The sequence below is a fragment of the Bison bison genome, unplaced genomic scaffold, assembly GCF_000754665.1.
Source record: "Bison bison bison isolate TAMUID 2011002044 unplaced genomic scaffold, Bison_UMD1.0 scf7180017864326, whole genome shotgun sequence".
NCBI classification, from domain to species: domain Eukaryota; kingdom Metazoa; phylum Chordata; class Mammalia; order Artiodactyla; family Bovidae; genus Bison; species Bison bison.
The window spans coordinates 5354132-5368793 of record NW_011494898.1 but is presented as its reverse complement, the minus strand read 5'-3'; the positions used below and the strand labels follow the sequence as shown (position 1 = coordinate 5368793).

The 14662-nt window shown below is 42.7% G+C and overlaps 1 protein-coding gene across 2 annotated transcripts in view; it reads right to left on the bottom strand.

Annotated features, from left to right (window-relative positions):
- Positions 1-14662, bottom strand: part of TEK (TEK tyrosine kinase, endothelial) — a 103366-nt gene that overhangs the window by 18639 nt on the left and 70065 nt on the right. The window contains exons 10-14 of one of the 2 annotated variants that reach the window (XM_010853334.1): positions 12325-12486; positions 10051-10185; positions 5222-5509; positions 2950-3249; positions 334-488 (exon numbers count right to left, since the gene is read on the bottom strand). In XM_010853334.1, the coding sequence (XP_010851636.1) occupies positions 334-488; positions 2950-3249; positions 5222-5509; positions 10051-10185; positions 12325-12486 (1040 nt within the window). The remainder of the gene's footprint in view (positions 1-333; positions 489-2949; positions 3250-5221; positions 5510-10050; positions 10186-12324; positions 12487-14662) is intronic. The other variant, XM_010853335.1, reaches the window with a different exon arrangement.

The window sequence follows — 14662 nt, the reverse complement described above, 5'->3', positions numbered from 1 at the left end:
TAAAGCAGGATTACTGCCCCATCAATAATGGTCAGTTGTTTATATTGCAAGATTACTCTCACTGGTGACTTATCACTAGGATGACTCTATTCTCTTTTTGATGGGGCAGTAATCCTGCTTTAGGCTTAGTTTTCTGCTTAATTATTAAGAGTAACCTTTTCACTCTCAGAATTGTTCTGAATTGGACAAGAACTTATATAGTCATGCTAGTTATCTCCCATTTCATAATGGAAGACAAAGAAAAGATGAAACTTGCCTAAGGGAAATACTTCCTTTACAAGTAAATTTTCTGACCCATATCTTTAAAATACTGCTTGGAAGATGAGACACTACCACATTTTGGAAGGCTTGGGCCATTCTCCTTTGGACGTTTGCCCTCTTCAGCTGCAGCATGATCAGAAAGGCCAACAGCACCGTCAGGCAGGTCATTCCCGCTGAGCCGAGGATGGCGATGAGCAGCATCTTCCTGCCTCCGAGGTCTGCTGGTGCTGAGCAGAAGGCAGGAGAAGCAGCAGGTTAGTCTAGATGGGGAGATAGGCCACGACCATTTGCAGAAGTCACAGTGTAATGTGAACATCATGGCAGCCTGAGTCCTGCCACCTAATTGCTAGGTGACCTAGTGCTACTCTGTTATTGTCTGGAACTCACTGGAGGCAAGTCTGACTCACAGGCTGTTAAAAGTTCAAAGGAATGTGCAAAAGGGCTTTTTACAAGTCAACATGCTAATCACCAAAGCTGCTAAGTGCCAAAGAATTGATGCTTTTGAACTGTGGTGTTGGAGAAGACTCTTGAGAGTCCCTTGGATTGCAAGGAGATCCAACCTGTCGATCCTAAAGGAAATCAGTCCTGAATATTCATTGGAAGGACTGATGCTGAAGCTGAAACTCCAATACTTTGGCCACCAGATGTGAAGAATTGACTCATTGGAAAAGACCCTGATGCTGGGAAAGATTGAGGAGGAGAAGGGGATGACAGAGGATGAGATGGTTGGATGGCATCACCGACTTGCTGGATGTGAGTTTGACCAAGCTCCAGGAGTTGGTGATGGACAGGGAGGCCTGGCGTGTTGCAGTCCACAGAGTCACAAAGAGCTGGACACAACTGAGTGACTGAACTGAACTGATGCTAATCAATAATTGTTGCCCTTTGTTCAACTTTCACTTCCAAGTACAGGCCCAAGCAGATGAATATTATCTCATAATAGTGAGACTGACTAACTATATCTATCACTTTGGGAAAGTAACTAAACTTCCCTGAACAATAATTTCCCCACCTAGAAAATCTTGCAAGCTCTATGACGCTAAGAGCACAGACTCTGTAAGATATTTTTATTTGGGTTTTTCTTTGGGTTCTTTTAAAGAGCTGAAAACAACCTGAGGATACCAATGGGAGAAGCAAAGAAGGAAGGAAAGAATAGAGAAAAGAGAAAAACTATTGAATTTAGGGCTCAGGTCAAAATGGACTATTAAAGACTATGGTTTAACTCTTCCACTTCTTTCCCTTGCTTAAATTAAAATACAATTAAATTCAATGTATTTTTATGAAAAGCAGCATGTACAGCATGATCTCATCCAACAATTATTCTTTTGATTAGCTATCTTTCCCACTATCTCCACACATGTGTGCATAAAGAGATGTCTGAAATGGGATGGTGAGGGGTTTTTAGTTTTGTTACATCTTGTTTTTAAATTTTTCTCTTTGTATTTTATTTGTAGCTTGGATTTAGGGCCTGCATGTGTTCTATGAAAACACAAGTAATTATAGAAATGATGCATTTAGTAAGATTGTCATCTGAAAACTACGATTCTCTGTAATTTACAGACTCAACATTCCTTGGATATTTCAAACATATTCCAAAGAATCAGCACTGAAAACAGAGCTTGTTGGATTTTATTTCTTAAGCCCTAGGTAGCCCTCAAAAGAACCAAGAAGTTTTTAGTGCTATGATACTCTCTGTAAAAATAGGCTGGTCTGAATTATAAATTTGCAAAAATCACCAATTCCTTCTCAAGTCCCTCTAGCTACATTCCCTTGAACAAGCTGTACAGTGCAGAGGGTGAGGACATGCAATTTCAGACTAACCTCAAAGGGAAGTCTCCCAGAATCTTCAACCCTTCCCACCTGTGGTGTCCTTGTTCACTAATTACATTCAACAGGTTTTACCAGCCACAAACACTGGAGAGGATTAAGAGGTACAGCCTTCCAGTTATGAAATAAAGAAGCCACAGGGATATAATATACAGCATATAGAATATGGCTAATAATACTGTAATAACTTTGTTTGGAGACAGATAATTACTAGCCTTGCTGTGGTGATCATTCATAATATATGCAAATATCAAATCACTACATAGTGCCCTCAAAACTAACATAATATTGCACATCAACTGTATTTCAATTTAAAAAAAGCACAAACACTGGCCTCCTGTGCTTGGCAATGAAGGATCTCTGTCTCAAAGAGCTTATTCTCTCTGAGGTAGGGGTTAGTGATGGACATAGAGCCATCCTAACCTGCATCTAAAAAGTAAAAGACAAGTCAGAATAGCATAGCATCACCCAAGTTAAAAGAAGAGTTCATTTTGAGAAAGAATGGAGTGTGGTTCCTGGAGCCTCCCACTGAACCACTGCACAGGCCTTCCTCCACTAAGCTGGGTCCTTAGTCTTCTTTTTCCACAGAATCACATTCAGATTCCTCAGACCCTCAACTGCTAGATGGGGACTGCTGATGGGCTAAGTTCCTTTAAGGCTTAATAATAGAAAATGGATCAACAGGGTATCCCTCCAAGGCGCATTTTCATCTTAAGGACCTCTTTAGAGATGGTGATGCCTATTAAGGACAAGCCTATTGTATCACAAGATGTGAATATGGAGTAAATATCTTAAAACAGTGGGGCTTTTCTGGTACTCCCCAGAAATAATAATATGCAAATACCTGTCTACTCTACCAACCTTGAGATTCAGAAAGAGTCGTCAGTTCATGAGAAGAAGTTGGATTGCTTGAGCCTATATTGTTCTCTGCAAAGATGTCCACCTGGTAAACTGTTTGGGGCTCAAGGCCCTTGAGCTGATACTGGGTGATGGTGGCATTCTTGATCTTCACATCAATGTGCTGGTCTTCATTCTTGCCCTGAACCTTGTAACGGATGATAATAGCAGAAATAGAATAGCCATCCAGGATTGTCCAAGAGATCACAGCCGAAGAGTCTGTGATGTTGAAAATCTTGATGTTTTCTGGTTGAGGAGGGACAACTAGAAATTAAAAAAACAAAAACATATTTTTCTTACGATGCATTACCATCTCTTTGACTATTATGCTTTTAAGAGAGAATGAATGTCAGCCCATAAACCATGAATGGCTACTCAATGTTATCTCTGATGGTAACTCCAGTCAGTTTGTGGTGGACTCAACACAGACTTGACAACATGGCCACATATGGGAAACTGGCAACACACAAATCACATATTTGCCATCCTTACACTGAATTAAGACCCCGGAAATTGTTACTCCACAAACTGCTATTCTACTCTTCTCGATGCTGAGGAAAACAAAGATTATGAGAGCTGACATTTACATAGGCCCTTTCATATTGTAACTCATTGACTCCACATAACAATCTTACTGTTAGTATTGAGGCCTGGAGACAATAAGTGACTTGGCCACGGTCACACAGCTTTTAAGAAATAGATTCAAGTAGAAGAAATAAGGATTCCTATTAGTTTGCAGTTAGCCACCAGCCCATAGGAACTATCCTTGTTAAGCACTTGTTAGAAAATATGTTAAGCACTTAGTAGACATATACAAAAAGCAAGATGAAGCGTATGCATGCATCTGCACACTTACAGGTATACTTAATGTATTAAAATTATACAATATTGAATGGAAAGATATATAACAAACATAATCTTGGTTTAACAAACAGAATTTTGGTTGTCTCTGGGGAGACAGGGAGAGAATTAGAGTAGGGATGATGATCAAAGAGGATTTTGATATATCTGTATTGTGGAATTACTTTCACAAAAAAGGCTGAAAGCAAAGATGGCAAGATGTTAACAGTTGTGAATTCTGGGTTGTAGAAATGTAGATTTTTATGTATTATTCTTTGTACTGGCCTATAACTTCTGTCACAGAACTTTTTTAAAGATGAAGAAGACATGCCTAAACAGTGACAAAATGGTTGAGACTTCCACATTTTATTGATACAAGAAGAGACTGGTTGGAGAAACCCAGAGCCAGTTTGTACACCTGTTACTGGGGAAGTGGAGGCTCAGCCACAGAAGAGAAACTCAGACTCTGGCAGTTGACAAGAGACCACAGGATCCCAGTGTTAGTGTAGTTGGTGTGACCCAGAAACACCTGGTCTTTCCAAGGACTCTGAAATGCACAGACAGTTCTATGGCAGGGAATCAAACAGAACTTTCTGGTTCCTGATGAAAAAGCTTTCAAGACTACAAAGGAACCCTAGAAGTTCCAACTAATTTTTAATGGACAATCTGAATTGAGAAGAGCCCGAAGAGCAGTTTGAAAGAAAAGTTGTTTTATTGCTCTCAAATATATACCGTAATGCTAAGGATTATCTGTTTTGCAGATTTTCAAGCAAAGTTCCCTGGCTTTTAAGATTAGGAGACATCTATCTGTAATGAATCACCATCTGCTTAATAAATAACTCCACTGAAAGGAAAGGTAGGGATCCCTAGTGGTCCAGAGGTTAAGAATCCTCATGCCAGTGCAGGGGACACGGGTTCAGTCGCTGGTCTGGGAAGATGCCACATGCCGTGGAGCAACTAGGCCTGTGTGCCACAACTACCGAAGCTGGCGAGTCCTGAGAGACCCCGCTTTGCAACAAGAGAAGCCATCACAATGAGAAGCCCACACCCCGCAGCTAGAGGGTAGCCCCTGCTCAATGAAACTAGAGAAAGCCTGTGCACAGCCACGAAGACCCAGGAGAGCCGAAAATAAACAAACTTTTTTAAAAACAGGAAAGGTAAATTGTAGGACAGGTCTGCCTGAATTATTGTTAGTCCAAACATATGGAGCATTCATATATATTGCGGGTCACTAAAATGATTTGAGGTGTTGGGGGGAGGGCACTCACTGGCCTCCACTTACAACTAACTACCTGTCATGGTTTCTAAGAAGCAGACTTGAAGTGATGGGAGCTAAATCTAAGTGGCGGCCACCAAGCGTCATTCAGGCAAGGCTGGGGCAGCACAAGTTACTTACTGTCGCTAAGGGTCCAAGCGATGAGATCTTCGCTCCATTCCCCCTGGGCCTTGGTGTTGACTCTGGCTCGGACTATGTACTGCTCCCTGGGGTGTAAGTTGTTAAGCAGCACTGAAGTCAAGTTGCCTGGCACTTTAATATTCTGCTGATCACTATTCATTTGCACAGATCTCCTCTCGACTTCAACATAAAAGTCATCTTCTGAGCTTGGGAATATTGGTTGCCAGGTCAAATTTAGAGTGGTCTGACTTTTTGGTAGGAGACTGAGACCTCTTGGAGGAGGAAGACCTAGGAGAAACCAGAAGGATCATCGTTTTTATATGAAGTGAAGCTAACAACAGCCCCAAAGGACAACCTTGGCTTCTAGAATAATATACAAGCTAGCAAAGAAACAGCCGCTGCTGCTGCTGCTGCTGCTGCTAAGTCGCTTCAGTCGTGTCCGACTCTGTGCAACCCCATAGACGGCAGCCCACCAGGCTCCCCCGTCCCTGGGATTCTCCAGGCAAGAACACTGGAGCGGGTTGCCGTTTCCTTCTCCAATGCATATAAGTGAAAAGGGAAAGTGAAGTCGCTCAGTCGTGTCCGACTCCTAGCAACCCCATGGACTGCAGCCCACCAGGCCCCTCCATCCAGGGGTTTTCCAGGCAAGAGTACTGGAGTGGGGTGCCATTGCCTTCTCCAGAAACAGCCACTAGCAGCCATGAAATACTTTTTACCCCTACCAAAATAGCAAAGCTTTAAAACATTAGTGTGTAGTTTGAGTAACTGTAAGACAAAAATACAACCCCTCTGAAGGACAACTTGGGAATATTTTTCAAGAGCCTTAGAAATGATCATATACTTTGTATAATCTGACTACCAGGGATTTATCCTGAAGAAATAACTCAAAGGAAGCAAAAAGGCTAGGGACATGAAGATGTCCTTTACAACATTATTTATAATAACAAACAATCATAAGAAACCTAAGTGCTCAAAGTAGGGAAATGCTTTAATAAATTATGATATAGCCATCCAAGGGATTAAAGGATTATTGTGAAAAGTACAGAAGCCCCTCCAAAACTTGTAACACATGAGAAGTATTCTAATTTCCACTCGGAAAAAGTTATGTCTACCATTGGTGAAAGAGGAAGGAAACTAAAAAAATTGGAAACACTGGATTTGCCAAGGTTGTGGGGTTGCAGGTGAGCATTCAGTGTTTCTGTTCCCATTTTGAACAGTATGTTTTAAAGCAATTTCAGGGTTACATCCCCTTAGCGGGGACAATTTCACATATGACAACACAGCGATGGCAGGGCCAGGCTCTGATCACATCAAGGTTTGGCTCTGACCACAGGCTGTGTGGCCATAATTACCCCTGAGAACCTGAGCCACCATAGAGGTAACTGAATGGAAACAACATGAGTTGTGAAATCAAAGAGGCAGAAGCATACCCCTTTAGTTCTGTGACCTTAGGAAAATTTATGTAGCATGAAATAAAAACACTCGCCTTCCAGATTCAGGAGGAGAAATGAGATAATGGAGATGAAAATGCTTGGAAGGTGTTTGGGTTCCATCAACATTTTCTCCCTCCCTTCCTATCTTATCTTGTGTCAATGGACAGAGAAGGAATCTGCAAGTTTTCAACTAGTAACAGCACACTGATATTTTAAACTCCAGATATACAGTATTTTCAAAACATAGAATAGGGGATCCTCTCCTCATGCATTTTCAGTGGGGACATTACTGCTCCTAATGGGGCAAAAATTGGTCCTCGGGGTATGAGAAAATTTTAGATAATTACAATGGTTTACGAAGGACCACAATATATAAACAGATTTATGGTATTAAAATTCATGGCAGAAGAGACATTAAAACAAAACAGAGATGGTGTCTTAAGGACAAAACTGTCTAAGAAGCTCTTTAGAGGGTTATAATTTAAAAAATAATAATATAAAGAGGTGGAAACAAACGAATGTATATATAACAATCACTTTGCTGTACACCTGAACTAACACAACACTGTAAATCAACTGTACTCCAATAAAATGAAAAAATAAAAATAAAAAATAAAGTAAGAAGGCTGCGAAACTTGGTTAGAGGTGACAGAAGTGTCGATTTCCACTCCTCAGGAGAGGGACTCTCGCTAACAGCTTTGACCACCCATGGACGAGGGAGAACCAGCAATCAGGTCTGCCACCTGCTTGGCACCATGCTGCAGGTCTCGTTGGTCTTTTCTCCATAGCCTTTGCAAATTGCGAGAGGTGACGTCACCTCCTTTTGCTCTTCTCTAAAGTTCCAAAATAAGCCACCTGGAACGGTCAGGCAGGCTTATAACGACACAACAGAGGGAAAGAGGGCTGATGGTCTACAGCAAACCTGCAAACCTTCTAAGCCTGTGCCGTGTACAGGGGAGCAGCCCCATAAACGGTCATTTCGTCTTTCCCCTCCCTTTGAGAGCACGGCTTACCCTTCACCCCTCCCTACCTGCCCTCTTTCTGCCGTGTGTTCAGAGTGTGTCCTGTCCCCTCCCCTCCTGGCCTTCCCGGCCTTTGCCACTCAGTCAACACACTTATACAAAGTGCAACTGCCAAATGAATTTAAAAACAAACATCAGCAAAATTCAAATGATGGGAAAAGATGAACCTTTAAGAATTCCCTTCCCACCCACCCCTGAGAACTACTTTGAAATATTCCAAGAGCCCTCTGAATACATCCTGGCTGGAACATATTCTGAGAGCTGAAGACAGCACACTGTGGGGCTGTTAAGTGTTTTATGTTCTGTTCCATAAATACTTTCCATCTGAGTCAGATTATGCCCTTCCCCTTTTGATTCATCAGCACTGGCCTAGGACAGAATAAGTTACAACCATCAACCAAAAAAGATACCATCTCTGTTTTGTTTTAATGTCTCTTCTTTGTAGCAGCAACCTGATGACATTTCAGGGGCCCCTAGCATCATAGTCATGGAGGTTCCTTTTATCCTCTAAGTCATATGTAGTTTCCAGGGTTATTTTCTTTTTAAGATCTTTTTTTTTTTTTTAATGTGGGCCGTTTTTAAAGTCTTTATTGAATTTGTTATAATCTTGCTTCTGTTTTATGTTTTGGTTTCTTGACTGTAAGGCAAGTGGGATCTTACCTCCCTGACCAGAGATGGAACACACAGCCCTGCATTGGAAGGCAAAGTCTCAAGCACTGGACTGCCAGGGAAGTCCTTGCCAGTGTTACTTTTGGTGTTACTACCTGGTGGGTTCCCAGGAAGCCATTTCTTACTTGTACAATGCTTCTACAAGCATCAGAGTAGCTCCCGAGTTTCATTTGGTTCATTAAGGATGCTGCTGGTCAGATGAACACTGGGAGGGAGATGTGGAAGGAAGAGTGTGTGAGGAACGCACAGCCTTTGCAGAAGAGCTGGACGCTTCTCCTAGTTTCTCACTAAAGCATCTGATAGCCTTCTGCCTTTAGTAAATGGACAAAAACTAGGAAAACTCATCAATCGGGGAAGGATTTGGTGTCTTTGGGCTCCAGGTTAAAAAATAGTAATAATAACTGGAGAAACAGAAAGGGATCAAGTCTGAAGATCTAGTATGATGATGAGGAATCTGATACATCACCATAGCCAAGTTATTAACCACTCTGGGACTCTACTTTTCAATCTATAAAATGGGAAAAATGACAATTCTAAGAATTAAATAAATGTGAACCTGAAACTGTAAAGCACTGACCAAGAGATAGGAACAGAATGCTTATACACAAGGCACACTACAACACTAAGAGAACTTTAAAAGGACTCACTCAGACATTTCAGAGGAGGGGACCTGGGTAGCAGAAAGCTGGAGTTCAGGTTAGCATCAAGGAAATTTCACAAATTCAAAGGCTCCTCAGTGTACACAATAGAAGACTGATAGCTATTGACTGATATTGATCCATCAAGAAATAGTGCTACACTTGGAATGTGTAAACTTAAGACCAGAGCATCATACATCACTGGGGAACTTATTAGAAATGCAGATTCTTGAGCCCTGTTCCCACTCCAAAACTTCTGAATCTGAAACCCTGGAGGCGAGGCCCAGAAATTTATTTTAATAAGCCGGGCAGATGATTCTGATGGAAAATACTGTTTGAGAACCACTGATTTAGAAACATAGAGGTAGAGACTTCCCTGGCAGTCCAGTGGTTAAGACTCTGCACTTCCACTGCAGGAGGCATGGGTTCGATCCCTAGTCCAGGAAGTAAGGGGATCTAAGACCCTGCATGCCATGCCATGAGAGAAACAGGGTGGTATATATCATATGGCTCAAGGAGATAAAGGAAATAGGATGGGGAAATGGAGGGATAGAGCATAGGACTGCCGTTCTTTAGGTAAAAGCCTTTCAATCTATTCGATATTTTTACCATGTGCGTGAATGACTTTGAAAAGCTACAAATTACTTTATATTTCTGGAGTATGTATGCAGCAAGAGCCTGGCCTGGGCCCTTAGGATGGAAACAGGAAGCTGGTGGAAAAACTCAGGAGCCAAGACTGAGCACAGTTGCTACAAAGTAAATCCCAAGTCCTCAGGGATGTCCCTGCCTTCCTGAAGGCTCATCTGCTTCCTTCTCTGTCCCCGTGGATCACTCTAGCCCCCTTCCCCAGGGAGACAGACCAGGAGAGCAGCCCAAATAAAGGGCTGGCTTGACTCCAAGTCTCTAGCCTTCCTGTCACTTTCCCACCCATTCAAAAGCAAACCCCTTCCACCACCCTTCCCACCCACCCGCTCACCTACCACCACCCTTCCTGGTCTTCCTTCCTCTTTCCCCTTCCTCCCCCACCCACCCAGCTCCTGAATAAATGCCTGTTTGCTTCAGCTGACCGATGGAAGCTGTTGTGAATCTCCTCACAGGGCCAGGATGGCCTTCTCCGCCCTCTCCACGCCGGACCAGCTGCACGCAGAGTTCGTATTCCGTCCGAGGCTCCAAATAGTTGAGGGTAACAATCTCATTTGTCACTGAGAAGAGGGAAAGTCCAGGAAACTTAAGTTGGCAATCTTTTACATTCTTCAAACTGGAATGCTGTTATTGTGATGGGAACTAATGCTTGGTTTTTAAAAATACAATGTCTGAGTAGAACAGAGGGGAGATTCCATCTTCAGGGTCTCAGTGTTCCTACTATAAAGAAAACAAGGCTTTTTCGTGTAAGTATCTCTGTGCCATTCATACATTTCTGCTCTAGTGTTTCTGTATTTTCATTTGTAGAGTAAAATCAGGCACATCTTCAACTATAGGGAATACCAATCAGATTTAGGGGGAAAAACTCAATTAGAATAATGGAAAATAACTGCCTTCAAATGCAAACAGTGATTTCAATCAAGCTATCAAGAGAAAAGACTCTTTGAGGGTTTGCTTACACTAATCAGACAACAAATTTGTAATAGTCATGTCATAATAAATAAAGGGTTCTGAAGTATTTGAAAATACCTCCCAGAAACAAATGACATATGCTTCTTTTCTTCTGAGCTATTTGCATGAGTATTGCAAAGGTGGATTTTTGCCTTACACATGATAAAGTCAGTAAGGAAAAATACTGGACTGTGTTCAAGGGTTTTTAGAAAACCTCTTTGTGGATGTCCATAAAGAGACAATGCATTATCAATATCCTATTTTTTTTTTAAGCTGCTTTTTCAAAAGACCTAGCCATTGTCAATAGAAACAACAATCCAGCAAATTAGACTTATGCTCCTGGGATTCTGAATTTTGGATGAATGTTCAAAAGAACGTGAAGAGCTCCGTAATACTACCATGATTTTATTCAATGTACTCAGGTCAGCTAGTGTTTTTAAGCCCCAAACCTTCGTTTTCTTTTTTGGTAACTTCCTTGATTATATGCGCTTAGTCGCTCAGTTGTGTCTGACTCTCTGCGACCCTTTGGACTGTAGCCTGTGAGGCGCCTCTGCCCATGGGATTTCCCAGGCAAGAACACTGGAGTGGGTTGCCATTTCCATCTCCAGGGGATCTTCCAGACCCAGGGATGGAACTAGTGTCTTGGTGTCTCCTTCATTGCAGTCATGGGTAGAGGGCCCTTTTAGGAATTCACGGGCATAGTGAGACTAGAGTATTGATGGAGGTGTGTATGTTCCCTACAAGTGTGACTGTGGCATGTCTCACGATAAGATGGCACAATTTAAGCAGCTGGGTCAATAGATGGTGCTCAGCTTTTAAAAAAAAAATGCTATTACATCATCATGCAATAAGCAGGACTGTAATTTGTTTCAAAGTAAATTTAACTTAAATAAATTTAACTGTTTTCATGAACGTTTGACATTTTATTACATTTGGGGCTTTTGCTTTCAAAAAGTTGGGGATGGGCCTGTAGCCCCACCTCCCCCTACCCCAGTTCAGTCAGCCACAGCCCAAATTCCTTCCCAAATTTCTGTGAGTTAGGAGAATGCAGACAAGGCAAACTCAAACAAGAAAAAAAAAAAGAAAACGTGGTTCAGTAGCAACAGCTGACTCATTGGAAAAGACCCTTGATGGTGGGAAAGAGTGAAGGCAGAAGAAGACGAGGGTTGACAGAAGATGAGATGGTTGGATGGCATCACTGATTCAATGGACATGAACTTGAGCAAACTCTGGGAGATGGTGAGGGACAGGGAAGCCTGGTGTGCTGCAGTCCATGGGGTCATGAGGGGTTGGGCACAGCTTGGCGACTGAACAGCAACAGTAGCAACAATCACCCCTCAGATGTAAGCAGATTAAGTCCCTGCCTTTCCAGTGGGCCCTGGACTTCCCTGTTACTGTATTCATAGCATAAACACGTGTCCTTTACCATGACCAAGCAAGACAGAGTCAAAATGGGACTGGAGATCCAGAGAAACCTGGACAGGAAGCATTGATGAAGATAGTGACTCCTGACACAGGCTGGTTCTGTGCCCCATTTTACACCATGATTTTTAGAAAGGTAGACCCACAACTCAGAGGAGCCATCACCCCGCCACTCTCTCCTGAATACTCCAAAGTAGAATCCTCTGCCACAGCCCCTACCTTGGGGTAGAGGGTTGAGATTGAGAAACAGGATTTCTACATTTGGGGACAAATTTCTTTTCCTGGTGTCCCATCTCTCGCTGGAGCATTTCCCTGCCAAATCTTACCTTGAATATGCCGCCAAGCCTCATAGTGATTAACAGGTTTGTACAGAAGCTTCTTGGATTTGATTGGTCCATCCCCAAAGTAAGGCTCAGAGCTGATGTTGATGACAGCAAAGTTGTGTCCAGTGTCGATCACCTTTGGGGCATTCAAGGGCTTTGGAAGAACTAAATAAAATGTCAAGAATCAGATCAGTCCTTACACTTTGGATTTTTACCGCTGTTCTGAGATAGGGGTAGTGGGTGAGTGCCTTCACATTCCTGACAAAGCCCGCTTCGAGTTCTCTGATCAGATTCAACGCACTTACCCACTCTGTGATCTCCTGGCTTTGCTCTCACCCCTCCCCCCTGCCACCCACAGAGTACTTTCTTAAAGAATGAGCACTCCTCTGATCAAGAGTTTTCCATGCGTTCCCATTACATTTCGAATAAAATCTGAAATTCATACCATGACCTGCCAGGCCTTGCACAATAGCACCCCTGCCGCCTCTTTAGCTCCCTCATCCTCTCATCCAACACTCTCCAGTCCCAGTGACCTTTCAGTTCATTCACCTAACAATGCACCAGGCTCCTTTCTGTCTCAGATTCTTGGCTGATACTATTCTCCTGCAAGGAATGCACCAGACCCCCCACAATTCTGCAGTTATGGCTTACTCATCATTCAACTCTCAGCTCTGATGTGACTTCCTCACAGTGTCTATCCCTGAACCTTTGTTAGTCTCACATGCCACTCACTTCCACAGATCTTCTCCTTCACTGCAATTTTCAGAATTCATTATTCTTTGTGTGATTATTTAATATCAATCATCCTACTAGACCACCAGGCTATGTCTGTCTGTCTGTCTCTCTCTGCTTACAGCAACATAAATTTATTATCTTACAGCTCTGGAGGTCAGAAATCAGAGGTCTCTGGGGGTCAGTAGTTAGTCTCACTGGGCTAAGATCAACGTGTTAACAGGGCTGTGTTCCTTTCTAGAGGCTGTAGGGGATAATTTGTTTTCTTCTTTTCAGCTTCTTAAAAAACACCTGTATTCCTTGACTCATGGTCCCTTTATCCATCTTCAAAGACAACAAACTCATGTCTCTCTGACCTTTCTTCTGTTGTGATACCTCTTTCTGACAATCTTTAAAGATTCTTTACCATTTGATAATCAGGTGGCTCAAATGGTAAAGAATCTGCCTGCAATGCAGAAGCCCCGGGTTTGATTGCTGGGTCAGGAAGATCCCCTGGAGAAGGGAATGGCTACCCACTCCTGTATTCTTGCCTGGAGAATCCCATGGACAGAGGAGTCTGGCAGGCTACAGTCCATGAGGTCACGAAGAGTCGGTCATGACTAAGGAACTGAACACACCTATATAATCCAGAATAACCTCCCCACCTCAAAGACCAGGTATTCTCAATGGGACTGAAATAGTACCCCCAACAAGGTAAAAATTGGTTCTGGATGAGAGAAAACATTCTTAGATATTTCAATGGTTCTTAGCCCCCATAAGGGGCATGGTAAATAAACAGATATACAGTATGTTTACCATATGAAGCAAGTTCTGGTTTGAAAGGAAAGGATGTCTTGACAGGCTGTCAGTATCCTGTTTACTCAATTATAGAGTAGCTCAACTTATTCAACTTGCTTTGAGTCCTACTGAACTCCCGTGAGTTAAGAGGTCCATTAGACTCCTGGGGCATGGAGAACATGTATGGGGGAATGGGGTGGCCAAGAAAGGAGACAGACTGTGAATCGGTCTCTTCTACTCATGCACAAGCTCCATGGTGTCACTGGACTTCACTTATGAAATTCAAAGGTAAAATTTCAAGTTGAAGACAGCAGAAACTTAAACCAAGTGTAGGGCCCTGTGTGGACAGGTCATAAGCCCATGAAGCCAGCCCTGCACATCACCCTTGCTGTATGAGGGGAGCATTGCAGTATTTGGAGATGGGGGTCTTTAAAGAGGCAATTCAGTTACAGTGAGGGCTATAGTCATCACTAATCCCGTATGACGGCTGTCCTCATTAGCGTGTTACTCAGTCGTGTCTGACTCTTCATGACCTCATGTACTATAGCCAGTTAGGCTTCTCTGTCCATGGAATTCTCCAGGCATGAATACTGGAGTGGGTAGCCATACCCTTCTCCAGGGGCTCTTCCCGACCCAGGCATTGAATCCTGGTCTCCTGAGTTGCTGGTGTATTCTTTACCATCTGAGCTACCAGGGAGGCCCTCATAAGAAGATCAAATTACCACACACACACACACACACACACAGGGAAGACCCTGAGTAGATACAGGGAGAATATAGCTATCTACAAGCCAAGAAGCAGAGCCTCAGAAGAAAGTAACTCTGCTAACAC